The 27,759-nt window shown below is 35.7% G+C and overlaps 2 protein-coding genes across 3 annotated transcripts; both read right to left on the reverse strand.

Moving 5' to 3' along the window:
* Window positions 1-762: 762 nt before the first annotated feature.
* b3gnt2l (UDP-GlcNAc:betaGal beta-1,3-N-acetylglucosaminyltransferase 2, like) lies at window positions 763-9,012 on the reverse strand. The gene is made up of 2 exons (XM_051871307.1): window positions 8,761-9,012; window positions 763-5,830 (listed from the first exon to the last, which is right to left on the reverse strand). Exon 2 carries the CDS (start codon window positions 5,565-5,567, stop codon window positions 4,302-4,304), a length of 1,266 nt encoding a protein of 421 aa, XP_051727267.1. The 5' UTR covers window positions 5,568-5,830; window positions 8,761-9,012; the 3' UTR covers window positions 763-4,301.
* A 3,901-nt stretch (window positions 9,013-12,913) lies between these two features.
* On the reverse strand, window positions 12,914-27,081 carry napab (N-ethylmaleimide-sensitive factor attachment protein, alpha b). Of its 2 annotated transcripts, XM_051871309.1 has the most exons (13): window positions 26,871-27,081; window positions 25,583-25,662; window positions 25,254-25,370; window positions 23,864-23,910; window positions 20,620-20,697; window positions 20,417-20,472; window positions 20,028-20,112; window positions 17,583-17,687; window positions 17,404-17,472; window positions 17,076-17,126; window positions 16,537-16,635; window positions 16,338-16,447; window positions 12,914-13,916 (listed from the first exon to the last, which is right to left on the reverse strand). In XM_051871309.1, exons 1-12 carry the CDS (start codon window positions 26,966-26,968, stop codon window positions 16,346-16,348), a joined length of 987 nt encoding a protein of 328 aa, XP_051727269.1. In that variant the 5' UTR covers window positions 26,969-27,081; the 3' UTR covers window positions 12,914-13,916; window positions 16,338-16,345. The 2 variants fall into 2 exon arrangements, with proteins under 2 accessions (XP_051727269.1, XP_051727270.1); XM_051871310.1 differs by lacking the exons at window positions 16,338-16,447; window positions 16,537-16,635.
* Between the last annotated feature and the right edge of the window lie 678 nt (window positions 27,082-27,759).

Consider the following 27,759-nt stretch of genomic DNA (forward strand, 5'->3'; position numbering starts at 1 on the left):
TTAACCATGGTTCATTTTCGTATGTGTTCACAATAGTTTGCAATGCAAGCTATTTGCAATATGTTATTTTGCTAACTTTTTATACATGCAAATAAAACTAGTGAATAATACAAATTTACAAAATCTCAGTGGGAAATGTTTTATACAACTTAGTGTAACATTTAACAGAAAACTGCATGCACGTGACATCACATTGAGGCGGGGCAATTCGCATCTTTCTAAGTCCGTTTCGTCTGATGCCTTTATGTATGATGCCGTTTTGTCTGATGCCTTTTTATCTGAGTCCGTTTCGTCTGAAGCCTTTTGGTCTGAGGCTGTTTCGTTCGATGCCTGTTTGTACGAGACCTGATACCTGACGTTGTTTTTCCTGAGACCTGATGCCTTTCAGTCTGAGGCGCGATGCCGTTTTGTCCGATGACAGAAGCCTTTTAGTCCGAGGCATGAAACCTTTTCGTTGTATGACTGAGGTGTGAGGAAGTCCTAAAATGAACACCGTACATATGCTAGTTAGGTATGTTTTGAAGCATGGAAGCTGGTTTGAGCTGGTTTATGCTGGTCATGAGCTGGTTTAAACTGGTCAAGTGCTGGTCCTAAGCAACTAGCTCCAACTCAGGACCAGCTTAGGACCAACACTTGACCAGCTTAAACCAGCTCATGACCAGCATAAACTAGCTTCAAAACATACCTAACCAGCATATGCTGTTTTTTTTCCAACAGGGATTCACGCCATTAAACACAGACGACACTTGAGTCATGCATATATTGGAGTTTAAAGACAATACAAATAATTTTTATTTTGTACAATTTGTATTTATACAATATTCATTTATTATTCATTAAATGGTCACTGCACTGGACACTTGCGGTCAGAAATGCTCATGCAGTCTAGACATGAACTTTCTGAGGAAGGACAATGAATATTGTAGTTCAGCAGCAGGAGGCACACTGTAACTAAAAGAATATTCTCTCTCTCTCAATTCCACAACCAGATGGGAAAAAAAATAAAATAAAATTCAGTTTCACATGACTGATATTGACAGACAAAACTTGATGTCAACAACCAATGGAATTTCATAATCCAGTAATTGTATGAAACTGCAGTGACTTTTCTCAAATAAAGCAGCATTTCGCACTTTTACAGTGAAACTCAATAAATATAATTATGTGATTAGAATAAGTACAGTATGTATAATTACTGAATATAATTATTGAAAACACAGTAAGCACTCAAATATTAATCTCAAGAAAACAATGCAATTATTGTGTGTTCTGGAATCAAGAAAGTAAGACAAAACATAGCTTGATAGTTTTCATGTTACATTTTCCCCTGTAATTTATTGGCGTAAACTGACAATATGGATTCTAAATATGTCACTGAGACTTCATGTCACATTCTCACACATTAGTTTCCACCAGGGTTCTCCGATGCATTCAACCTTATAAATGTTCTACATCAAGATAATGACATCAGTGGGATGTGTGTGGAAACAAAAACCCGTGTGTGCTAAAAACCCGTAACGAAATAAAACCTAGCCACTAGGAAAATTATTGTGTAAATGTTTAAAAACAGCATGTCCACAGAGTTATTAGTGCCTTAGTCAATGAAAAATAATCAAGCTGACAAAATGTACAGTACCATTTACCCTCATAAAACCTTGTGTGAAGTAATCATTAGCCTAACCCAGATACCACAAAAATAAAAGCACTGAAATCATTACTTCAATACTTGTGTTTAAAGTTTCTAATTTCACTGATAGTAATAGTTTGACTATGTAGTGTTACATTTTCCTGATAAACTAGAAATTGCTTGCAGAAGTATTCAAATATAGTTTGAGTCAAAGCAAAGTTTTTCAGGGAAATGCAAATGTTCTGTTAGCAAACAAAAATGCATTAAAATATAATTGTTTCTTGAATTTTTCCATCATCATGTCCTTGTAGGGACCCTGCAGGAACGACATGTGGTGGAGCAAATTAAAAACACTTGTTTAAAAAAAAAAAAAAAAAAAAGGAAAGGAAAGCTTTATGCGTTTTGGCTGTCCATTTACACTACAGCGCCGTTTTGGGGGCCTGAAAATGCAAACTTTTGAAAATGATAGCATTATCGTCTCCATGTAAACTACAAATTTATAAAAACGATGACGTCATGCGCATGTGTATTTTGTGTTCAGTAGGCGTGTATTTCTATACAAAGTTACATCGCCAGCTACTGGCCTGGCATGCATAAAACAGCATTTTTAATCGTTTTTGTGGATCCGTGTGAACGGGGATCATTTTAACAATGTTGTCATCTGTACGTGAAAAACGCAAAAGGAAAAACTTTTCCATTTTTAGTACATTATTGTCTTGTAAACGTACCCAAGAAACAACGTGTTCCTGTTTTGATGCAGTCATCTAAGTCTGAATGCAAATTCCAATCTATTCTAATAAGCAAAAGATGAAGCATGTAAACTAACATAGCAAGTACTTGACCATTCATGTTACTGTAATAAACAGTTTACCAACCACAGCTTCCTCATTTCTGAGAGCTGTCAACACATGTTTCCTCAATATTCAAAATGAAATTAAAACTGCCCATCCTCTAAAATCCTTGTTCCACAAAATCAGCCTCTGAGTTGCGTTAGGTTCTTATTCTAGATATAACACCCATAAAATAACTTTAATGTGAACTTTACATTGTGTTTTGTCTGTGCAATTCATCATAATTCACACAGACACATACAGATACTGCAGCATGAACATGATAACAGCCTAGCCCTAGACATTTAAATACCATTCAAGCACATTCTATAATTTGAACTTCAAAAATATACATAAAACATCTCATACTAGCGTTACTACACAAGGCACTGACACATATAGAGATGATTCACAGATAAGGATACTAATTGCCAAACTTATCACAGCTCACCAGTCTGGGCTGTGTTCATCAGAAGCATAGTGAGTTAAGTTCATTGTAGAGACCTTTGGTGCTAACAGTTCTACAATCTACTTAGGCGTACAATGCTTTTGAGAAACGCAGCCCTGAAAAATAATGCCTGATAAGACATTCATCTCCCACAAGTCCTATCTTCCAGGAACGTGCTTTCCAAGAACAGTGATTTCCAATGAATACTACCACCCTCGCCATTTACTCATACACCCGCATGCAAACTTGCAAAACTGACAACTGCTGAAGTCAACAAGGTCCAAAACTTTCAAATTTCAAAATGGGGCCTAAAGTAGGGCTGGGTAAAAAAAAAAAAAAAATATTGATTTCTCGATTTTAATCGATTCTCATTTTTACGAACTGGTATATTATTATGTAAATCTAAACTTTATTTATTATAAAAAACATCATTGAGTGTAATTTAAGTGTTTGTATATAAATAAGTTAATTTTAACCTTCAATATTATAGTAATGTAGTACCAGTTGACTGGTTTACAGCATTAGTTTTTTTTCCTCTAGAAAATTTGCCATGTACTGTATCTGGTATACTACATCCAAAATAATCCATATCGAATTGAATTGAAATCGGAATCGAATCGAATCGAATCGCAAGCATGTGAATAGAAATTGAATCGAATTGTGAAAATTGTGTCAATACCCAGCCCTAGCCTAAAGCTAGTGTGAATTAATCCATCAGCTTCTCTGATACTGTATATTGTGTATAAAAGCGTGGTTACATTAGTGAAGTTTTGCAGGGTAAAGAAGGTTCCTGCAACAAATTATGAAACACAGATCACAAAGAAGTCACTTTTTAAAACCAAGCAGTTTTCTGTTGACAAATTCACGTGACTAGCTTGAAGCAGTTGCAAGGGGAAGGGGAAATCTATCAACATCATGCGATGAACGTCATAAGAGGCTTGACATTCGATAAAGGAAGTTCACCCCCTCCAAATATAAAATTCTGTCACCCATCCTCACACCAACAGTGCACATTTTGGATGTCTCCCTTATCTGACCCATCTATTTCTGGTCTTGAAGTCTCTAGTAAGGAGCAGATGAGTTGAATCAGGTTCAAAAATGTGTAGTGTTGGTGGGAAGGGTTAGGAAACACTGCCTTAAAAGTTAACCTATAAAGAGTTCAGTGTCAATTGCACAGAAACATAAATGGTGTTCATGACCATATGTTTTCTTTCAAGTACAATAATGAAACAAACCAAAGTCATTTCAACTCAAGTAAAAACTAACCAAAAATAGTCTTCATCCAGAGTCTCATATTTTAATGCACAGTATTTTTACCAGCTTATTCTTATCCAACATGGGGCTTTATCAAGCACAACAGCTAAATGGTCTAATAATGGTCCGTTCACCAAACATATCAGCAGGTCAACATGGAGCTGTGCATATTTTTCCACAGTCTCATGGTCTGCTGAGGGTTGCGTTGGTGCACCAGGAGCAAGTCTTTGTGCACACAGGGGTTCTCTCGATCTTGTTCCCGAATGTCGAATGTCTTGAAACCATCGTGTTTGGTCGGAGTGATTCCAATTGCTTTAAAGCACATCCCGTTGTAGACGTCATCAATAGGGTAGAAGGGTATGTAAAAGGAAACATGATAAAGAGATGGGAGAAGGTTTCCAGAAAAGAGGAATCCACCGCCGCCAGCATAAGGAGGGTAAGGGCCTTCATAGAAAGACTGAGGAACATAATATTTGATCTTAGGGTCCCGTAACGGTGTGGCATCAGAAATGATCTGCCCGGTGTACAACGACGAGGCCTGTTCGGGCTCCAAAGACTTCAGATGATTCAATACCGCTTGAGTGTTGGCAAAAACATCATCGTCGCCCTTAAAAACGAAAGACACCTGAGGACAGCGATCCATCATCCACTTGAAGAACACATGCTCCTTGAGAGTCAGATTGTAAAAGGTGTCGTGAAAATCCCAAACGAGCAGGTCTTGAAACTGCTGAGCTTCAAATGAAACTATTTTGTCGAGAGGGGGATCATCTGCAGATGATCGACCCAGCAGAAAGACCGTTCGTACCTGAAGTCCGTTTTCATACAACCCTTCTCTTCCCCAGGTCTCTCGGACTGCTTGGCGCCTCTCGAAGTGCTTTGGGATGGATTTGATTGCAAAGAGAAGGAAAATTTGATCTGATGCACACTTGCCAGGCTGATCATGAAGAAGTGGTGGGTTTCGACACTCCATGCCTTTAAGGAAGTCTCCATAAAGAGGAGGATACGACTGAATATCCTGAATGTTGGTTTGTAGCAACTCAGAACTCTCCGGTTGACAGTGAAACTTCATATGTGGGTCCTTGCGCGTTTTATTGTTGGCGGAGTCAAACTGCCTGAGGAGAGAATGAAGTTTTCGGTTCCAGAAGGCACCATTTTTGGGAATGTCTTTTCTGAAATCCTCAGAAATAGTAAGGGGTGGACGTTCAACCAGCATAACACTTTTGGTTTTCTTTTTTATGGTGCTTATGACTACAGTTGTGGGTTTTCTAGGAGTGACAATTGTAACCGAAGGGTGTCTGGCCAAGTCTCTTTGTGTGAGTTCCACATCCTTTAGTTGGGAATAGAATATGACTAAGCAAAGGCTGCTAGCTACTGCTAAGATGAGGAATTTAGTATACGTCTTTCTCATTTTACAACAGCTCAGTTAAGAGAAGGCAACAATTGAGAAGCAAGAAAGGATGTTGGTCTCTACAGGAAATGGTGGGGAGACACACAACACAGAATGTGCTTGCGTTGAAGCACCGCTCTGTTTCTTTGTTCTTCCTTGGGGATCAATGTTAGTTGATCCTACACTTGCTTTTTGGGAGCATGACAAACATCCGTTACGTGCATCTTCCTCTGAATTCAGTTTCTTCGATTATATTCCCATTGATGTCAAGTTCAGCAGTGAGCCTATCAGACACAAGGAAACCATAATGCTAGTGAGATCAAAGAAACATGACATTCAAAAAGCAGAAGGGTTTTGTTTAACTTGAAGTCTGAAGCCTCATGTGACAGCGGTTTTATTTTTTGGTTATGTATTATGAACAGCACTTAAGAACAAACTGTCAGGTCTCTGAAGTGTCTGTGGTTTGTGTGGGGAGGAAGATCATGGACTCTATAAGCTTTGCTTAAAGGGGTAGTTCACCCAAAAATGAAAATTCTCACCCTCATGTCGTTCTACATCCGTAAGACCTTCGTTAACCTTTGGAACACAAATTAAGATATGTTTGATGAAATCCGAGATTTATGAGACTCATCCATAGACAGCAATATAATCAACACTTTCAATATCCAGAAAGGTACTAAAGACATTTTTAAAACAGTCAACGTTACTGCAGTGGTTCAACCTTAATTTTATGAAACGATGATACTTTTTGTGTGCAAAAACTAAACAAATAGCGACTTTATTAAACAATATCTTCTCTTCTGTGTCATTCTCAAATTTTTTTTACGTCCAGCGCTTCCAGATTCTACATCAGAACGCCGACTCATTATTATTACTTCATGCTGCTCAAGTGTGCAGCTTTGGCCAATACTGAGCCGGCATTCGGACATAAACATGGAAGCCTTCACTGTGCTTACCTGCGTAAGGATAATGACAGGAAAGAGAAGAGATTGTTTAATGAAGTCGTCATTTTTGTTTTGTTTTTGCGCACAAAAGTATTATTGTCACTTCATAATTTTAAGGTTGAACCACTGCAGTCACGTCGACTGTTTTAACGATGTCTTCAGTACCTTTCTGGACCTTGAAAGTGTTGATTATATTGCTGTCTACGGATGAGTCATAAATCTCTTGGATTTAATCAAAAATATCTTAATTTGTGTTCCGAAGATGAACGAAGGTCTTACGGGTGTGGAACGACATGATGGTGAGTAATTAATGACAGAGCTTTCATTTTTGGGTGAACTAACCCTTTAAATACTAACTTACTGAAAGTTAAAGCAACAGTTGACTCAAAAATGAAAATGTGTGTCATCATTTACTCACCCTCATGTTGTTCCAAACCTGTATTTCTTACTCATGCAGAAACACAAGATACTTTGAATGTGACTTTCATTGTATGGACAAGAGAAACCATAAATTTGTTCTTCAAAATATTTTCTTTTGTGTTTCAGAGAAAAAAAGTGAGTCATATGGGTTTGGAAAGAGTAAATGATGACAGAACCTTAGTTTTGGGTAAACCAACCCTCTTAAAACTTACTTGTCCTTATTAAATGAAAATAAGTCATCTTTATAACCAATTATTTAATAAGATCACAAATGTATTTTATTATAGAAATTAAAGCATAGAAAACATCCTGTTATAAAAAGGAATAAAAAGCAGATCCATGTGTGAGATGACAATATATATAAACATTTTGTTACATTAATATAATTTTATTAATTATATAACACACATCTGAATACCTCTTTAGCAAACTAACCCTGGAACATGAGCTGCCCAGGAGCAGGTTATGTTCAGAGAATAAGTTGCTATGGCTACTTACATACCCTGAAAGTTACCTTGAGTTTTTTGAAACCGAAAATCTGCTTAAAGTCACATAACCTGCTTTCTGGAATACCCCCCTGTGCTAGAGCTTTGTTGACACCAACATTACAGCTAATTTATTACTTACTGTTTGCATACATTAGCAGACATAAGTTTTTATGGATCTAAAAATAAACACAACCTTTTAATTTATTGGAAATCTGGTCTCAGGTGACCAATTAAACCACACAGGCTCTAATATAAAGTACATTTCACTCCCGTAAGGACACTGTATTGAGCTCAGGGACAGAGTGCACCTGTGAGAAAGCGTGCACCTTAAGCAAATATTTTTTTTTTTTCTGGTTATAGATGGATTATTATCCTTCAGGAGCGGTATTTGGATTCTGTTTGATCTAACATGTGACTTATGTTCCAGCCTTGCACCCTGATCTATTTCTGCAGTATTTGTAGTATATAGCAAACCTTGCCCTGCTTTTTAATTGATAAAGCAGATAAAATTAGGCTGACTGCAGCTGTATCTCAAAAACCTTGGCTATATTCAGGAATGTGATTGCCTTTCCATTATTACGAATAAATCACAAGCAATCAACTATGATTTTCACCAAATCTGTCTTGAATCATTATTTAATTGAAACGTTAAGCATGTTTACAAAAAATTACATCAACTAGATATTAGCTTTTATTTCCAAGATTATAATTTAACATGTGATGTACTGTTTGAAACATTTATGGTGGGATATTGCTTAATGCTTCACTTAATGTTTTTATTAAACAGTATAGGCCTACATTATATACTGGGCAGAATTACCAGTCTGAACACAGCACTTGCTGCCTACTTGACTACATTTTTAAAACGGCAGTTCACTAGGTTGAGAAACACAGTTTCTGTCAGATCATTCCTGAAGAAGTTGTTAATTATAAGTCGTTTAGAAACTGAACGTACTTTGTCTTTTGAAGGAAAACTCACACATTAGCTATACAATGTGTTAAGCATAGTTTCCGGGAAAATACAAGTTATCTAAATGTGTAAAACATAAAACAATAATAAAAAAAAGAGAAGAAGATCAAATATAGTAACGTTAATTAAATAAAATAAAAAAGCTGTTTATGCTGTTTAGTGGAGATCCTAATATTCGTTGTGGTGTTAGGCTACTGCTGTAAAAATGTGAATAAGATTTGAGCAGATGAACGTATAAGCAATACTATCTATGATAGTAACAGTAACAGTGGAGGTATAAGCTAACTATGGTAGATATTAAACCGACTGGTAGTTCGATTTAAACTGAAACTAACGTTAAACGTTTTTCAAGATTTTGAACAAAACAGCGAGAAAAACACAACACGACTTACCGTGCGAGTGTCTATCACAATTCTTAGTCCAAACTGATGGCTTTCATATAGGAAACCACGTTGTTACCCGCGATGACAGTGTGCTTGAGTGCTGCTTCTCAGCGTAAAACGCTACGTCGACCTCACCCTTTTCTCCCCCCATCAGTACCTGTATATGATTGGTGTTCATCAACCAACACACCTGGGCACCGATCCAAGGTAATAAACCGCTTGCGAGTCATGAGTCAAACTCGCGAGCTAAACATTTCACATACATAAACATCACCTGACTGTTGAACACCTTTTCTTGTGAGTTTAAAGGTGCAATATGTAAGAATTTTGCAGTAAAATATCCAAAAACCACTAGACCAGTGTTATATATTTTGTTCACTTGAGTACTTACAATATCCCAAATGTTTACAACTATTTGTAAATCGTGAGAAAATTGCAATTTTAACCAAGGCTCCGGGACGTGTGAGGAGTCGCCTGTCAATTGCGTCATACCCGCCTGCATTACACTGGTTTCAGGTTTTATTTTTTTATTTACATGTTTTAATAGACAAGGGAACAACTGTTTTGATATATTTGTAGACAAAAAAAATTGTTTTTATATAGCTCAACACGTTTAGTCTTGTTTAAATCTAATTTGCTTGATTTTTTGCGAGTATCACGCTTTACCATGCCTCAGAGAAAAACACTATTTTGTGAAGTAGCTAACATAGCATAATCAGATGCAGCTTTATTTTTAGTAACAGTAATACAGCATTTTCTTCATCATACAATACGTTTTAAAATTAATTGCATGCCATTTATCAACACAAGCCATCCAGCATTTCATATGATATTCTAAAATCGATCTAGCTTACTGCAGTGTGCAACAGTGTCTCACAGCAGCCGCCGAACGAACGCACAGAGTAACGTTATAACATCATTTTCAACACTCTCAAATGTGTATAATATGATAAACAGAGCTGCGTTACCTCATACTCATGAGCCGAAAAAGCGGATGCTGCGCCGGCGACTGTGGCATAATAAAAGTTCCGCTGCTCGCAGCGTGTGTTGCGCAATCGCTCCAGCGGCCTCGTTCAGCTCCCACAACACTCGGTCCTGCTCTGCTTCATACTACAATAACCGCATAATAACCGCATCCATGAACATGATTTCTTCCCGAGTCCTATCCCAATTGTTTTCCACCGGCTGTGAGGTGAAGACCACATGTCCCAAGATTCCGTGCTCAAACTTGGCGTCATCAAGCTACGCCTTTGTTTTGAATAGGCCTTTAGCGACCTCTAGCGGACAGAAAATATTACATATTGCACCTTTAATGCAGGAGTGCTCTGATATAAAACAGAGAGATGTTTTAGAAACAAATCACTGATGCTTCTGAAATTAGCGAGGTCTTTCTATAAAGTACAGATGTAATGTGTAAGGAACGGCTTATAATCCCCATCATAACAAGAATAGCAATGTATAATGCAACAGCATTTCAAAATTATTTTTAGGGCTTGAACGTGTTGCTGACTTAAAACGAACAGTTCACTGATTCTTGATAAGGGACAAAACATGTCCTAAACACAAAAAGCCCTATATATGTTAAAAAATTAAGAATATAAACAAAATAAACTTAATGTCCCCCTGAGGTGAAAATCAAGTTTTTAATGTTGTTTATATGTCTATGTAGTGTTTTTAATATGCTTTAAGACAAACCATGCGCAAATTCACAAGTCAACACCATTGCTGAGTATTTTCTATTTAAAACTGCTGTGAAAAAAAGACAGTCTCTGTCCTAACCAGACGCGATGCAATAAGATTCCAGCGACGAGCAATTTGACTGTCCACACTAGACGCGACGCGACAATGAGAAGCGATAAAATCAATCAAAAACCACAGCCAATCAGAAGAGAGTGTGGGCGGGCTCTCTGGGCAAGAGCATAAAGATTACACCATTTAAACATTATTTAAAGTACAAACAGAGTGACTGAACCAATCTTTGTCATAGAATACACTTGTTTGTTCGCATTGAGTTGACAGTTTGAACGTTCTTGTGCCCATTTATTTATTTTCAAGATCTGAGGTGAATTAGCCAGTGTTGTTTTCATTACAGCTAAAAAGCTGGGAACACAGAATGATATTCACACTCATATTAGATGCTTTTAACATTAAATAAAGCACATAAACAGTACCTGATATTATAATTGCCATTCTTTGTGTTGTTGTTCCACCTGCAACGTCGCGGGGACATAGAAACCGTTTCTAAAATAGAATCGTCTCGTGTCACCGCCACGGCTGGTTAGGACAAAAACTCCGATTAACATGTAAAAGATACCTTGTCGCGTCTGGTTAGGACACGGTGTCAAAACCCGCGGTTTGAAATCGCTGGTGTTTCTGACGTCACAAACTACCTTGTAACCAATCATGTCAGCGTGCCGGCAGGCTTTAGCATATTATTAACCATGAGCTCTCTGAAGCAGGAGTCTATGATGTATATAACGATGTTATGATGAACTGTATGCCTTAATCCACTGACGTTAAGGTGTTCAAAGCGTTTCTAAGATTACTGATTGTTAGAAGACAGCTGTCTGACTCGCGACCGGGAACATGGTTTGTGTGACATTAGCAACACATTATTAGCTGATTGATAATGTACTCAAGCAAAATCCTAATCATATTAATTACCGTTATGTGTCCGACGTTGTAAAAAGCGATATCATTGTGCAGCGTTTACCTCAGCCAGTTCACCGAGTGAATCTCTTGAGCTCGTGCAAGTGAGTGGAGGCTAATTAGCATATTCATAGATAAATGAGGCAAGGGTGTTACATTCAAGCTATTTTTAGGCATGAAGAAATTTTTTTTACAGGAAATTTTGGTAGTCATTGTGTCCACCAACATTTTAGTGATCAAATTGTGTCCATTTTGGTGATCAAAGATGAGTTTTAAGGGATAAAATTATTGACTACAGGGAGACTTTAAAAAAACATTAATTGCTTATACTTTTAAATAATTTTTTTAGTATTATTTTAAAAGCACACTCTATACTTGGAAACACATGTAATTTAACCTGTCCTCAGCATGAGGTCACAATGTAAAACTGCCAAACAAAGTGTTTAAAAATTACACTGTTACATTAAAAGTCAGAGATCTTAAAGATATTAAACAATACAAAAAGTAAACCTTGAATTATATTTTCTATTAAAAAATGGCTATCAGAGTTGTGTCCTAACTTTGCGTCAACTCCGTCAGGATTTTTTATAATTCTGAATAAATCAGGCAGTGTCGTGGGCAGCTTTAACTCTGAGGAGCACTTACTGTTTCCTGCTCATTGTGGATCTCACAGTAGGACTTATAGTCCTGGAAGTTTTATATTTTTTTTTATATTTTAAACAAACAATATTGAAGTCTCTGCAGTCAAAGATTTAACATGTCAACTCTGTCATGGCAGTGTATTAGTTTCTGTAAATAGTTGTGGGATAAATCTTGCCATTTTTGATATGTTTATTATAAGGCATTTAACTAAGGAAAAAAATAAATAAATTGTTCCACTGTAGTGTACAACACATGGTTAAGGTGGAAAAAAATTCAATTTTGTCAACTCCGTCAGGTTTTGTTTGATGGTTGACAAGTGCTCTCAAAAAGTCTATATAATGTGATTTAAAATGTTTTTTTTTTTTTTTGCATATGTGGAATTCTTCTAATGTTGTTTCATGATTCTATTTACATATACTGTATATTTGGCCCCAGCTGGACCTTTGTCAACTCCATATTTAACACCATCAGGTGAAGGTTTTTGTTAATTTTGAAAGAAATGTTATTCTTTTTTCAATTTATTGTGTAAAAATTTTAAAACATCAATGGAACGACATGATATTATGTTTCATTTACCCAAGAACATTGGTGACATATGTTTATACCATAATATTAAAAGGAGGGAGGAGAATTAAGGAATTGAGAAACTGGATAATAGTGTGAAAACAGAAACAAAAAAAAAACCCCAATGTATTTTATGATTTAGCTCCTTTACTGAACACCAATATTACATAACTGAAAACTTTACACTGTTTTTGGATGGATTAAATTAAATAAGTATGCTTTTTAGTGTGCCTGACGGAGTTAACACAAATTAAGAAGACCCAAACGCGCACCTCTAATTTTTCCAGTGTGGTGAGGAAGTGGTTGTTCTATGGAGAGAAAAAAAAAAAAAAAAAAAAAAAAAAAAATTGTGTGCTCTAAACTTCCTTGCATACAGGTGCATTAAAAACATGCAGCTCTCTTAATAATAGAAGCCAGGGACATCTTTAGATTTTAAGCAGGGAGGCAATTTAAGCACAGATGAAAGTAAATATTTTAAACGTTAATAATATACCTTTAATCACTCTAACCTTTAACAACAAATTAAAAGCAGTTTTACCCCATTACAAGAAAGGTAAGAACAGGCCAGCAATTGTCCTTCCCTTTTTAGAGAATAAATAAAATCACAATGTACAGGTTGAATCAGTCCTTCTTTTACTTTTTTTTTTCTCCTTATGTCCAAAAAAAAAAAAAAAAAAAAAAAAAAAAAACTGGAACAGCATTTCTAATCTTTTTTTTTTTTTTTTTTTCAAAATAAGTCTATGCAGGAATCAGCAAGCAAAAAATATGCAGAAATGCAAGGTATGGTACTTCCGCTAGGAATAAAATTATATATACCGCAATTAAAGAGGTTAACAAAATGAACAAAGGCTTTTTTGAGCTCAGTGATACAGGTGCTCCATTTTAGCCAGAGGACAAAGCATTTCTGGAGCTTGGTGTGCACAGCACCCCATATTAATGTGGCTGGTTTCAGTTCTCATGTAACACTCCCTAAAATCACATTTAAACAACCAGCCCTTCTTTATTTAGTGTTCTTTGTGGTCTGGCAATACGGCCATGTCAATGTTGTATCATAGAGAGAGAGAGAGAGAGGTCTGAGGTAAAGCAAGGAAATTAAGGCACAGAGTTGAGCTGGTGGTAAAAGAGTAAGTCAACCATCGTACAGAAGTCACGATGTTAAAGGCACGAGGCAGAGCGAGTGGAACAGGGCAGAGATGAGGAGGACGATCTTAGCGAAGGTCGCTTTCTTCTTCTTGTATGGTTTTCTTGATACGAAGCAGCATGGTGGTGAGCCACTGATCCAGCCGTGAGATAGTGTCATACTCCTTCACCTGACGGATGGAGAGAAATGACAGTGAACGAGGTGAATTTAACTAGCTTGCAAAATTGGAAACATTTGCGAATAAAGCACTGTTTTCATCCCATGTGTTCGATATACAAAACTTTTGCAAAGATATAGCCGCATATCCATTTTGCTGTGCTTGCAGTCAGATTTGTTGATGCAGTATAAAACAACGGTTGGGTGTATCAAAAATCTTTTTGTCATGAGTGTCTGTAGATACGGAGCCCCACACATGACATGCAAGAAAAATAATTAAATTGTGCACACAATTTACTATTTCGTTCCCTCGATTTACTAAATCGTGCGCACGATTTAGCCTACTATTTTTTTTCCTGCATGTCATGTCCGGGGCTCCGTATGTAGATGCCACATACCAAATTTCATACAAATCAGACAAATTTTGTAGGAGGACTTTGAAAAAGTAGGTTTTGAATAAAATTCAATATGGCGGACAGTAAGTATGGTAGAATATGGCAAATTTGGTATCGTAGGACTCGGCATAAGCCAACAAATCCAATGATGTAAGTTAAATGACAATATGTTGAATTTTTCATATGTTATAAGCATTTTCATATATTTCATTATATCTCTTGACCACTAGGGTCTAAAACATTACAGGTCCTCTCAGAACATGGCCTCAATGAATCACACAGAGTTTCATAACAATACATTCATACGTTTGTAAAACAGCATTTTATGACTAAATTCAAAATGGCCGACCAAAAAAAATGGATATCGTTCAACGCGGCATGCCTCAAGGAATCTAAGGAGACCCTCATGATTTTAGGACAAGGCATTCAAAAGTTAGAAGCAAAAATATCCATTTTTCCTATCTTTGCACCAGTAGGTGGCGCTGTGACAATACTGTGCATGTACCGCCAAGTCATGCCTGTAATCACATATACCAAGTTTGGTGGAATTTTGTTTCTAGGACTTGCGTGTCAAAAGTTATGAGCATAAACATGAGAGAATCTTTGAACTGTTGGTGGTGCTAGAGGGTTTGAGGTAGAGACTCCAAATTTGCTATGCTAACACTTCAGACTGTCCTCTATCTGTGTGCCAAATTTCATAACATTTTACCATACGGTTCTATGGGCTGCCATCGACTCAAGAGCAGAAGAAGAAGAAAACTAAAGATTTTAATAGGGGTCAATGGAAGTTGCTGCAATCGGGGAAGCCACTGTGGATCTTTTATCCTACGTTATAAATCAGTACGTTCACATGGACAACAATATTCCGATATTAACCCTAGTAAGACAATACTCTGATTAAGAAACTACCATGTAAACGGCAATTTCTGATTACCTTAATCTGGCTAAAGTCATACTCGAAGTAAACACAAATCGAATGTGGAGTATTCCTATTTTAATCGCATTATCAAAGTGCATTATAGACATACACTACCGGTCAAAAGTTTGGAAACATTACTATTTGTAATGTTTTTGAACAAAGTCTCTTATGCTCATTAAGGCTGCATTTATTTCATAATAAATACAGAAAAAACAATAATATTGTGAAATATTATTACAATTTAAAATTATGGTTTTCTATTTTAATATACTTTAAAATATAATTTATTTTTGTGATGCAAAGCTGAATTGTCAGCATCATTACTCCTGTCTTCAGCGTCACATGATCCTTCAGAAATCATTCTAATATGCTGATTTATGATCAATGTTTTAAACAGTTGTGCTGCTTAATATTATTTTATAACCTGTGATACTTTTTCAGGATTCTTTGATGAATAAAAAGTTAAAAAATATCAGCATTTATTTAAAATAGAAATCTTTTGTAACAATATACACTACCGTTCAAAAGTTTGGGGTCAGTAATTTTTTTTTTCTTTCTTTTTTTTTTGAAAGAAATTACTTTTATTCAGCACGGATGTGTTAAATTGATAAAAAGTGATAGTAAAGATTTATATTGTTTGAAAAGATTTATATTTTGAATAAATGCTGTTCTTTTTAACCTTTTATTCATCAATGAATCCTGAAAAAAGTATCACAGGTTCCAAAAAAATATCACTGATAATAACTGAGTATCAAATCAGCATATTAGAATGATTTTTGAAGGATCATGTGATGCTGAAGACTGGAGTAATGATGCTGAAAATTCAGCTTTGCATCACAGAAATAAATTATATTTTAAAGTATATTAAAATAGAAAACCAAAATTTTAAATTGTAATAATATTTCACAATATTATTGTTTTTTCTGTATTTATTATGAAATAATGCAGCCTTAATGAGCATAAGAAACATTAATGTGTACGTACACACCTTATTCACACTATTAACATCGTGTGGGAGTTTTCACCAACAGGACACAAACACATGGCAATGATTAACTGTTTGACGGCAAACAAGAGAGCATAGCTTCAAGCAAAAAGGCACAAATCAAATTCCTCTCACCTCATCTCTCATCCAGTAACTCTGGAGTTTGTCGCAATGGCATGAATGAACTGTTGCCGAATGAAAGTACAGAGGAGGCCTTTTGCTGAAGAATTTGTATCCGCCGTCGTCTATTTGCATGTATAGCATAACAAATAATTAACTGCACTTGAAGCTTTCATAAAATTAAAAATGAAACACACAAAACTATATATAGTACCATAACGAAGATGAACTTTATGTTGATACGTGAAATTCTGGAAATTCGGACGGCGTGGCATGGGGACGTAATGACGTGTACCATTAATCGATCTATGTTCTATAAAATGTAAAACAGGAACATGAAATTAATATTCTAAAAGCAACTCACGTAAACACCTTAATCAAAATATTGTCTTATTCAGAATAAGGTCAATAATTAAATTACTGCTGTCCATGTAAACATAGTCAATGACTTGCGTCTCAGAGCGAGCAGACGAAACACGATAAACATCATGTTATCTTGCGTTTGCATGCCTGGTGTTTGTGAGCGCAATCCTGTAAGACACTTCTGAGGTCATTATACCCAATCATTTTGGATCATTAGCTCAGGCATCTGAATAAAATGGCTGAATGGAATCATGGCTACTAATAATAGCTATCAGCATGTCCAGTGGGTAGTTTATCTCATTTCTAGTGAAACTGTGTGGTCACAGCATTGTTTAACATTCAAAAGATATGTTGAAAACAATGGAAAGAGCAAATAATGGCTCGTCTTACAGCGTCAGTATATGCATCCACATTCTGTTCCTCAAAGGCATCTAAAAGTTTCTGTTAAAAAACATAAAAGGACATATTAAGCACAATTCATCCATCATCCCACTGTCAGGGACACAATGTGCTGATATTACCAAACACACTTCACAGGCAGAATGATTGTGGTTTATTCACAAGACTTTTACATCACCAATATGTTTTGTTTAAACATACTGGTTTTAAACAGCAACAATTACAATTTGTATAGTATGGACTTTATTAAATATTATTGCATGGCAGGGAAGAATATAAAAATGATTTGTATAAATACTGAGCTGAGAGCCAACCTCACCTTCACCAATTTGCATTCGCGTGAATCTGAAAAGGCTGGAAACATTTCCTCATACTTCTGGAGGGCAAGCTATTAGAGGGGGAATCAGGGATAAGGAATTTGAAAGGGAACTGCAAACAACACAGCTGTTTTCCATCAGATTGTTTGAAGGAATGTGTAAGGGTGGGGGTGTTTTATACCTTAGCATTAAGCATGTCCACACAGAAGTGGCAGAGAGCTGCCTTAAAGAAATAGTCCTTTGCACTGTATTTCAACAGAGTGCTGTCCATTGCATGCGTTGCAACCTGAAACCCACCAGCACAAATAAAGAAATAGTTTAACTTTTTTCCTCCAAATCTACATTTGCAAAAAGATGCAACTTCTTGTTTCAAGCTGAAGTACAAATTGTGAGTTTGGGGTTAAACTGTTTTCTTGAGATCTGTTCGATAATGAAACCCACACATGAGATTCGATCAGTCTTCATTTGAGAAAATGAGAAAAAGTGATATCAGTTCTAAAATGTGGTATAAATGTGATGCTTTCTGACTGGTGACACGTACAATAAAATGTGTATGATTACTCTTCAAGAGATAATTTTCATTTTAGGGTGAACTAAGTCATCATTTACTCACCCTGGTGTTGTTCTAATGCAGTATCGCATTCTTTCTTTTTAGGACCACAAAAGGAGAAATTTAAAAATATAGCTGCGAGCAGCAATTATCGGCGTTCAAGCACTTTAAGGCCTTTAAGCAGATGCATAAAAAGGTATCACAGTTCCCAGACAAGGCTTAAGCTAGTCCTAGACTAAAATGCATGTTTGAGCTGTTTTAACTGTAAGAAACTTGTACCGACATATCTCAAAATATGTCAGTGCCATTGTTTTGTCTTGAGATGCACACCAGTAATGTTTTTTTCTAGAAAACATTGCTGGTGTGCAACTTGAGACAAAACAATGGCTCTGACATTTTTTGTTATGTCACTACAAGTTTCTTACAGTTAAAACAGCTCAAACATGCATTTTAGTCTAGGACTAGCTTAAGCCTTGTCTGTGAAACCGGGGGTAAATGAACTAAGTCTAAATCCTGGCTTAGGCTAAGCCCTGTCTGTGAAACCGGGCCACTATGTTTTATTTTGCAAGCATGTACCCACTTAGAGCATAGATGGAAAAGACCATTTACAGCCAATACAGGCAATTTACCACAGAAAATCTATAATTTTTACACCTTTTTAACAGTTATAGCCCCACCTATGGGCCAATCTCTATAAAAGTATGCATGCTTCTTTAGAATCATGTGCCACATATGCTCACGTAATGAAGTGAAGTTTTCGTTTAGGAACGATAGGCCGTTTGGTAGACTTGGTCATGCCTGTTTTATCGAGGTTGAGCCAAAAACCCAGGACTAATTCACCAAAGTGGGTTTTTGAAATAATCTTCAATATTTAACAAACGATTCGATGGACAGATGCGGTCCTAGAGGCAAAGTTGCTCAGAATGAGGAGTTCTACCATGTGGTATGAATGTCGTGGGTGTGTGCGAAAAATTGTGCGTTACACAATCCTTTATGCATGTGAAAAACGAGAAGGCGCTCCCTGATGGTTGATTTCTTTTGAATTTCTCACAGGCCTCTAGGGCCATGAGTCAAACAAGCCCAGTGAGTTTTGTTCCAATCAGCCACTGTTAACCTTGTCTGATAGCTGCTCAAACTTCATTGAGATACGTCAATGTCCTCATAGACAATCATGGCACCTCGGACAAAGACACTGCATGCCAATTTTCATGTCAGTCGGACTAACAGTGAAGTAGTTATAGCCATTGTCATGTTTTTCTGCTGTTATAGTGCCACCAAGTGGCCAGTTGCTGCGTCCTTTTTCACGCAACCACAGAATGAGCTCTTACATAGGTGTGCTGAGTCTGGAGAAAATATCTCATTCCGTTCACGAGTTGCAGCCATTTTAGTAAAAGTGGCTCCACCCACGTTGAACATTTTGGCAGCCCTTAGGGACCGTTAATCGAACCACTGATTCGAAACAAAAGATTCGTAAAGCTTCCAAGCTTCATGAAGCAGTGTTTTTAAATTGGTCACTAGATACTGTTGAATAAAGTCATTATTTTGTTTTTTTGGTGCACAAAAAGTATTCTCGTCGCTTCATAACATTAAGGTTGAACCACTGTAGTCACATGAACTGTTTTAAATATAACTTTAGTACCTTTCTGGGCATTGAATGTGTTAATTATCTTGCTTTCAATGGAGGCCTCACTGAGCCATCGGATTTTATCAAAAATATCTTAATTTGTGTTCCGAAGATGATCGAAGGTCTTATGGTTGTGGAAGGACATGAGGGTGAGTAATTAATGACAGAATTTTCATCTTTTGGTAAACTAACCCTTTAAACTTTCCTTTTGTGGTTCAAAAAAAAAAAAAAGAAAAAAAAAAGAAGGGCATATGACATTAGAACAACACCAGGGTGAATAAATGATGACTTGCTTTTCTGTTTAACAGCTACCTTCATTTCCATATTCAAAAATCAATGTTCAAAAATCTACAAATGGAGGCCAAATTTGTAGAAAATATTCCTTATTAAACTTTGATGTCCCTCTTATGGGATCAAGTGCACTGAAACCAGACTGTCATATTTTTGTTTACCTGTTCATAGATCTCAATGGCTTTAGGGTACCGCTCCAGTTGAGCGGCGTAGGTGGCAACTTTGAGTAGGCACTTGTTGGCAGAACTTTGGCATCAGAGACAGAGTAAACAGATGAGAAACTATTTCACATTCCTAGAGTATGACTCAGTTACAATTATGGAAAATAACCTCAAAATGGTCATGAATAACAGGGTCATGCGTCATATTGCCCACAAGGCCATATATCTTAATAAAAGAACTGTAAATGTGAGATGAGGCAAAGGTTTTATTAAGCATGAAGTCCTTTAATAGTTAACATAAACTATTTCCTGGTAAAGATTTGCATTTATAGGTAACCCATTTTTTACTGGTCTTCTCTGGGGTAAAAATAGCTTCAAAACTGTCGTACCTTGTGGACTCCTCGCCTTTATAATAGTCTGCCGCCTGTTCATAGTGAGCTATGGCCTAAGAAAAGGTTATAAAGTACAACAACTGAATAAGATTAATAAATCTTTCAGATTTTGGATGAACTTCATGGATTATATATGGTTTACAATAGAAAATGATCTATTATTGTGACGAAAAAAAAAAAAAAAAAAAAAAAGGTCTGACCTTGTCAATGTCAACCAGTTCAGTCTCATAAACTTCAGCAATGGTAACGTGGTGTTTCGCTGCGATTGTAAATCGACCCTACAAGATGAGAAACACAAAACATAGAAAGTATCATGTTTACAGTGCAATCTCTAGTGCTGCATGTTCATTCCTCCAGGGCAAGAGTAAACATATAGGTCAGACAAAACCACTGGTTTCACCCAACAAAGAAAATGACTTCACCGGTGAGAAACAGCTTAAATTTCTTCCATGAGTTCAGCTGGTAAGTTTCAGCTGAAAATCTACATCATTACAATGGGGAAAAAAAAATTTACTCCACTGAAAGACATTTGAATATAGCATAATATACTGATGAAACAATTTATCTAATTTCAAATCATATCTGATTTCAGAATATCAAATTTTAACAAGCAGTTTTACAAATATCTTAAATGACTAATTCATAAATTAGTTTTGGAGAGTTGCACCTCAAGGCATTTGACCATGGAGGGCTCCTAATAGATTATTATTTTATCTGCTCAGGATAGTCATAAGTTAAAGGGTTAGTTCATCCAAAAATGAAAATTCTGTCATTAATTACTCACCCCCATGTCGTTTCACACCTGTAAGACCTTCGTTCATCTTCAGAACACAAATTAAGATATTTTTGATAAAATCTGATGGCTCAGTGAGGCCTCCATTGCCAGCAAGATAATTAACACTTTCAATGCCCAGAAAGCTACTAAAGACACATTTAAAACAGTTCATGTGACTACAGTGGTTCAACCTTAATGTTATGAAGCGACAAGAATACTTTTTGTGCGCCAAAAAAAAAAAAAAAAATAACGACTTTATTCAACAACAATTTATAAATCTTTTGTTTCGAATTAGTGGTTCGGAGCGTGTATCAAACTGCCAAAGTCACACCTCCTAGTGGTGAACCATTGAAATTTCGAAATACTTATGACATAACGAAGCCTCGTTTACTGAAATCACGTGACTTTGGCAGTTTGATACACACTCCGAACCACTGATTCGAAAACAAAAGATTCGTAAAGCTTCGAAGCTTCACGAAGCAGTGTTTTGAAATTGCCCATATTGTTGAATAAAGTCGCTATATTACTTTTTGTGTGGCAAAAAAAACCATTCTCATCGCTTTATAACATTAAGGTTGAACCACTGTAGTCACATGAACTGTTTTAAATATGTCTTTAGTAGCTTTCTGGGCATTGAAAGTGTTAATTATCTTGCTGGCAATGGAGGCCTCACTGAGCCATCGGATTTTATCAAAAATATCTTAATTTGTGTTCTGAAGATGAACGAAAGTCTTACGGGTGTGGAATGACATGAGGGTGAGTAATGACAGAATTTTCATTTTTGGGTGAACTAACCCTTTAAATGTTTGAGACTGGTTTCATCAGCAATTACAGGTCATAATATTGTCATTTTTCAATTGTTTTAGAGTGATTAATCACTTGACATTTAGGCCTGGTTTCACAGACAGGGCTTAGATTAAAGGGATAGTTCACCCAAAAATGAAAATTTTGTCATCATTTACTCCCCCTCAAGTTGTTCCAAACCTGTATGAATTTCTTTGTTCTGCTGAACAGTTAGGAAGGTATTTGGAAGAATGTCAGTAACCAAACAGATCTCGCCCCACTGGTAACTGACATTCTGCCAAATATCTTCCTTGCTGTTCAGCAGAACAAAGAAAGTCATACAGGTTTGGAACAACTTGAGGGGGAGTAAATGATGACAAAATTTTCATTTTTGGGTGAACTATAAGCCAGGAGTAGGCCTTAATTAAATTAGGACATTCAAGTAGTTTTTATAAACATGCCTTAGGAAAAAAAACATTACTGGTGTGCATCTTGAGACAAAACTACGGTGTGCACAACACAACAAAATTTAAAAAGCAAACATAAAAGTTCACAACACAACGGAATCAAGCCACAACACAACAAAATCGAGCCACAACACAAAGGAAATGCTCCCGACCACTAGGGGCGCTCAGAGCTCGGTAAAGTTAGTGTTCTATAGAGTCGGCAGTGATATATACAGTATGCAACCACTGTATATTGACATGAAATATTAATTCAAAATCACCTACGTGCACAATAGCTTCATATTTATACCTGTGAATGATTTGACGCGCTACCACGGCGCATGATGAAAAGGGAACGTCTGCCAATTTCACCAAGTGGATAAAACGTATAATTTGTATTCATTAAAATTACTTTTAACATTTAAAAACAGACATGTTCAAATTCCAAAGCTTGTAGTAGGTTTCTATTGGTAAGACTGACTTACTACAGGTGACATTTTGACAATACATACAGGGAGGTAAAATTTTACCTGTAGTAAGTCAGTCTTACCAATAGGGATGTACTACAAGATTTGGAACATGAAAAACCCCTTTAAGTGAATTACAGTACAAAAAAAACTGTATAAAAACAAATTGTGTGCTGTACATAAAAGGAGGTATTGGCACAATTTCACCTGTAGTAAGTCAGTCTGGTCACTACCAGACTGGCCACTACTGGTCACTTGGGGGGGGGGTACTTTTGGTGAATTACAGTGATTTTTTTCCTGAAATTAATTGTTAAATGCGTCAAGTCATTCACAGGTATAAATATGAAGCCATTGTGCACGTAGGTGATTTTGAATTAATATTTCATGTCAATATACAATGTTTACATACTTAAAACTAATCATGGTATTGATATCTTTGTAAGACTGTCGACTCTATACAATAGTGGCAAGGAAATCTAACTTTACCGAGCTCTGAGAGCCCCCTAGTGCATTTCCGTTGTGTTGTGGCTTAATTTAGTTGTGTTGTGACTTGTTTCCGTTGTGTTGGGGCTTGTTTCCGTTGTGCTGGGGCTTTATTTCGTTGTGTTGTGAGCTTATGTTTGCTTTTTTTAATTTCATTGTGTCATAGGTCACTGTACAAAACAAAGGCACTGACATATTTTAAGATATGCCAGTGCAAGTTGCTTTCAGTTAAAACAGCTCAAACATACATTTTAGTCTGAGAACTCAGGTTACCGCACACTAAAACACATGCATTGTGTTACAGTGCCCTCCAGTGGTGTATTAAGTAACTTGCAATATGTTTTATAAACATTTGGTTTGGATATGTTTAACAATTTCCAAAACAGGTTTTCACTGCAAAAAGATAAATGGATGAAAAGAGCCAAAATTATTCTGTACCACAAAAGCAGCTCTATTTGTATTTAAAACACCATCTATGAAAGACTCTTACCATGTCTGTATAGATCTCAATGGCCCTGTTCAGGCAGTTTATGGCCTCTGTGGAGAGAATGACAGACAGCTGACTGAACCTTAACCATTTTCAATGAACTGCAGATAGCTAGATAACTATTAACTCAAAAGTAAGAACACATTTTTTTTGGTTTTGTTGGTGCACAAAAAAAAAAAAAAAGGGTCTCGTTCACTAATAATTGTGTGAATTATATGTACTCACAGGAGAACTTGTCATGAAAAATGTCCTACTAATTCACAATGCATATGAATTTTTTTTAACCTCATTTTAACATTAATGAATTTGGAGTATTTTAAATGAGTGACCGCATGTGAGAGGTTAGTCATTTGCTTAAAACACACCCAAACCATCTCCATTTAAGGGCTTGCTGCACAAACTCTGCTTTGCAGCCTTTTTTGAACTCTAGAGATGTGCTTAAAATGTTTTTGAAAGAAGTCTCTCATGTTACGAAGGCTGGATTTGATCTAAAACACAGTAAAAACTGTAATTTTGTAAAATATAATTACAGTTTTCAGTATCATTACTCCAGTCTTTAGTGTCACATGATCCTTCTAATCCTTCTAATATGCTAATTTGCTGCTTATTTTTATTGGTGCTCTATTAATAATGGTTCTTATTATTATGTTGAAAACATTTATTGCTGCTTAATATTTTTGTGGAAACCATGATACAGTTTTTGTTTTGTTTGATTGGATTAAAAAGGATTATTTGATGAATAGAAAGTTCACTAGAACAGCATTTATTCGAAATAGAAATCTTTTGTAACATTATAAATGCTTTTACTGTCACTTTTGATCAATTTAATATGTCCTTGCTGAATAAAAGTATTTCTTTTTGAATGGGAGTGTATCACAGATTCCACAAAAATATGAAGAAGCATAAACTTGAACATAACATGAATAAATTACATTTTAAAATATATTAAAATACAAAACAGTTGTTTTAATTTGTAATAATATTTCAAAATATAACTGCTTTTACTGTGTTTTTGATTAAATTAATGCAGCTTTTGAAGAGACTTTTTTCAAAAAACATTAAAAAAAAAATCTTTTGACCAGTAGCGTATCTATATACAAATACTCAAGATGAAATATAAAATATATGTATAAAATTTAGGCCTAATCTTAACACATTTATAAGGCCACTCAGAGTATGTGATATGTGTGCTATATTTTTTGTCAAAATTCAGAATAAATTTTAGTACAAAAGTTATTGATGAATCATGATTTGTTCGTGAAAATTTGTAGGCAGATTTCACACACAAGCTCATGTGTATGCACGGTTAGTGAATGAGACCCAAAGCATACTTGTTAATAGTAGCTGGATGTTGAGAAATGGAAAATAATGAACGTGACATACGGATAAATACCTTGAGGGTCTGATTTTTTAAAGGCATTGCCGGCATCAATGAAGTTTGTGGCAGCGTCGTGTTTACTCTGCATCTGCAGGTGTAGGAGGGCCGCCTGGGAGAAAGCATTTCCTGCAGCTAATAAACACATTCACACAACAAAATGCAAATATTAAACAGACATACATAGACTGTAAGCTTTAACACAAACAAACTTCTTTCTCATCTAGAAATTAAATGCATTTTTGTTCCATTCACAGTCACACATGTAATGAAGAAGAGGACAAAATAACAAAAGTCACAAGTAGATTTGTTAATGTTATTTATATTGAAGCTAAATGTATGTCTACCACTCCAGTTCTTGGCCATCTTGAACATGTTTGCAGCTCTTCCATACAAGTCACAAGCATCCTCCATCTTTGAAGAGCCCCTGGTAAAATATAATGACTTTTAGGGTATGTTAACATGAGAACAATGTACTAAAAATGGAAAAGTTTTTCTGTTGCATTTTTCACGTACAGGCAACATTGTCAAAACAATCCCCGTTCACACAGATCCGCGAAAACAGAAGTCACTTTGTAATTAAACACTACGTGCCTATAGACTGAACATGTAATACACATGCGCAACATCACCGCGCAACATTTTTTTAAAACTTTTTAAAAGTTTGCATTTTCAGGCCCCCCAAAATGCTGTTGTCATGTAAATGAACGGCCAAAAGTTCCCTCGTTTTAGTAAATCATGCCCACGCTGAACTAATTTGTTTCCTCGTTTTGATTTTACTGAAACAAGGGAACAAATTATTACAATTAGTATTGATTAGTTGATATGAATGTTCATATATTCTATATATTCTTTTGAAATGGAACAGTGTAATGAACCTTTAAACAAAATATGTTTAAAAAATCTAAAAAAAAGTTTGAATATATGTTAAATTATTACATCTGATGCTTTTATTGCCCATATAGTATGGTATAGTGAGAATAAGGAGCTCATACTAGAGAAATAAGAAACACCTCAAAGCTCTGTAGATTTAAATTGGAATTATGCAATTTCAATGATGATTGAGAAATGTATAAATAAACGTTCCTCAAAAGCCTGCTGTATCATTTTTAATACTCACATTTTAACATGTTTTTTTTTCCTAATCTATCTATCTATCTATCTATCTATACACATTACGGGTTTGGGGTTTATCAGCGTTCATATACGTTCAGTGATGTTGTAACGGGCTCAAGTGGATGTCAGCTGACTTCATTTCATTGTCTCATCGCCAGACTATGATCATTAGTTTTTATGGAAGTACAGCGCCAGATCACAAGACTAGATCTCAACCTTTGCAATATAGAGACACAGATATAGATTTACACAGACAAAAAAATTATACTGACAATATGTAGATTTATTACAATTAGCCGTTGCTAAACTAAACTTAAAAGACGATTAAAATTAAATGTGGTTTTACGATGAACATCCAAACATTCTCATATGGCAGAAGAAAATGTTTTTAGAGTTTTTTTTTTCACTATGATATTCACTTATATAAAGTTTGTGTTTGACAGCTAACTGGCTAGCATGCTAACTGTCTGTTCACCCCGGTTTGCCTGTCAGCAGTATGTTAAAAGTTAGAAAACTTACCCAAACAGAGAGCCAAAGAACGACTGCGAGGATTTCACTTTCTTTTCGGCTTCTGCCATGAGAGCCATGGCCTCTTTTTCTTTACCAGAGTTATCCATGAATACTGTTTACAGTACAACTTTAACGGCAGACTATGGAATCCAGCCACATCAACACATCCCTTGCGGAAACATGTCCAACATGTCTGTCTACTGCTTCATTTCAAAATAAAAGTTGAGTTGCGATATATACATATTTTTGAAGTACCCTAATATAATATTGATTTATTTATTTCCAATATGTTTTGAGTGCAAAAAGTTACAGTAAAATGTAGTATTACACTGAGCGGTCTTTTTTTTTTTTTTTTTTTTTTTTTTTTTTTTTTTGTAAAAAAGAACCCTGTAAAACCTGACTTGTTAAATAATACTCAGAAAAATATTTTTTTAAACAAAATTATATATATATATATATATATATATATAAGTTTGTATATATGTTTTATTTATCACATTTGGGCCTTTTTTATACGATTTCAAATTTTAGGCCCAAAATGAGTACAAACATTTTTAACATGGTTTTCTAAAAAAAAAAAAAATAAAAAAAAAAAAAATCTAAAAAAGGTATGAACTACCAATCACAGAGCAGAATGTAGACGATTGTTTACAACAAGTTTCTCAGCATGTTGATCAAAATATGGTACGGACAGTGGGCATATAGGGTTAAACTTTTGAAAGTGAGATGTGTGTTTTAGTGTGGAAGAGTCTGCACTCTTTGACACTTCATCAAATATTCTCATATATAAACAAATTATTTAAAATTTTGCCAACATAAATGTCCTACTGTTGATACACGTAAAACAGTGCGCTCTGTAAACGTCCACCAGAGGACGCACTCTGATAATGTGAAATAA

Source organism: Ctenopharyngodon idella, chromosome 18 (assembly GCF_019924925.1).
Source record: "Ctenopharyngodon idella isolate HZGC_01 chromosome 18, HZGC01, whole genome shotgun sequence".
In the NCBI taxonomy this organism is placed as follows: domain Eukaryota; kingdom Metazoa; phylum Chordata; class Actinopteri; order Cypriniformes; family Xenocyprididae; genus Ctenopharyngodon; species Ctenopharyngodon idella.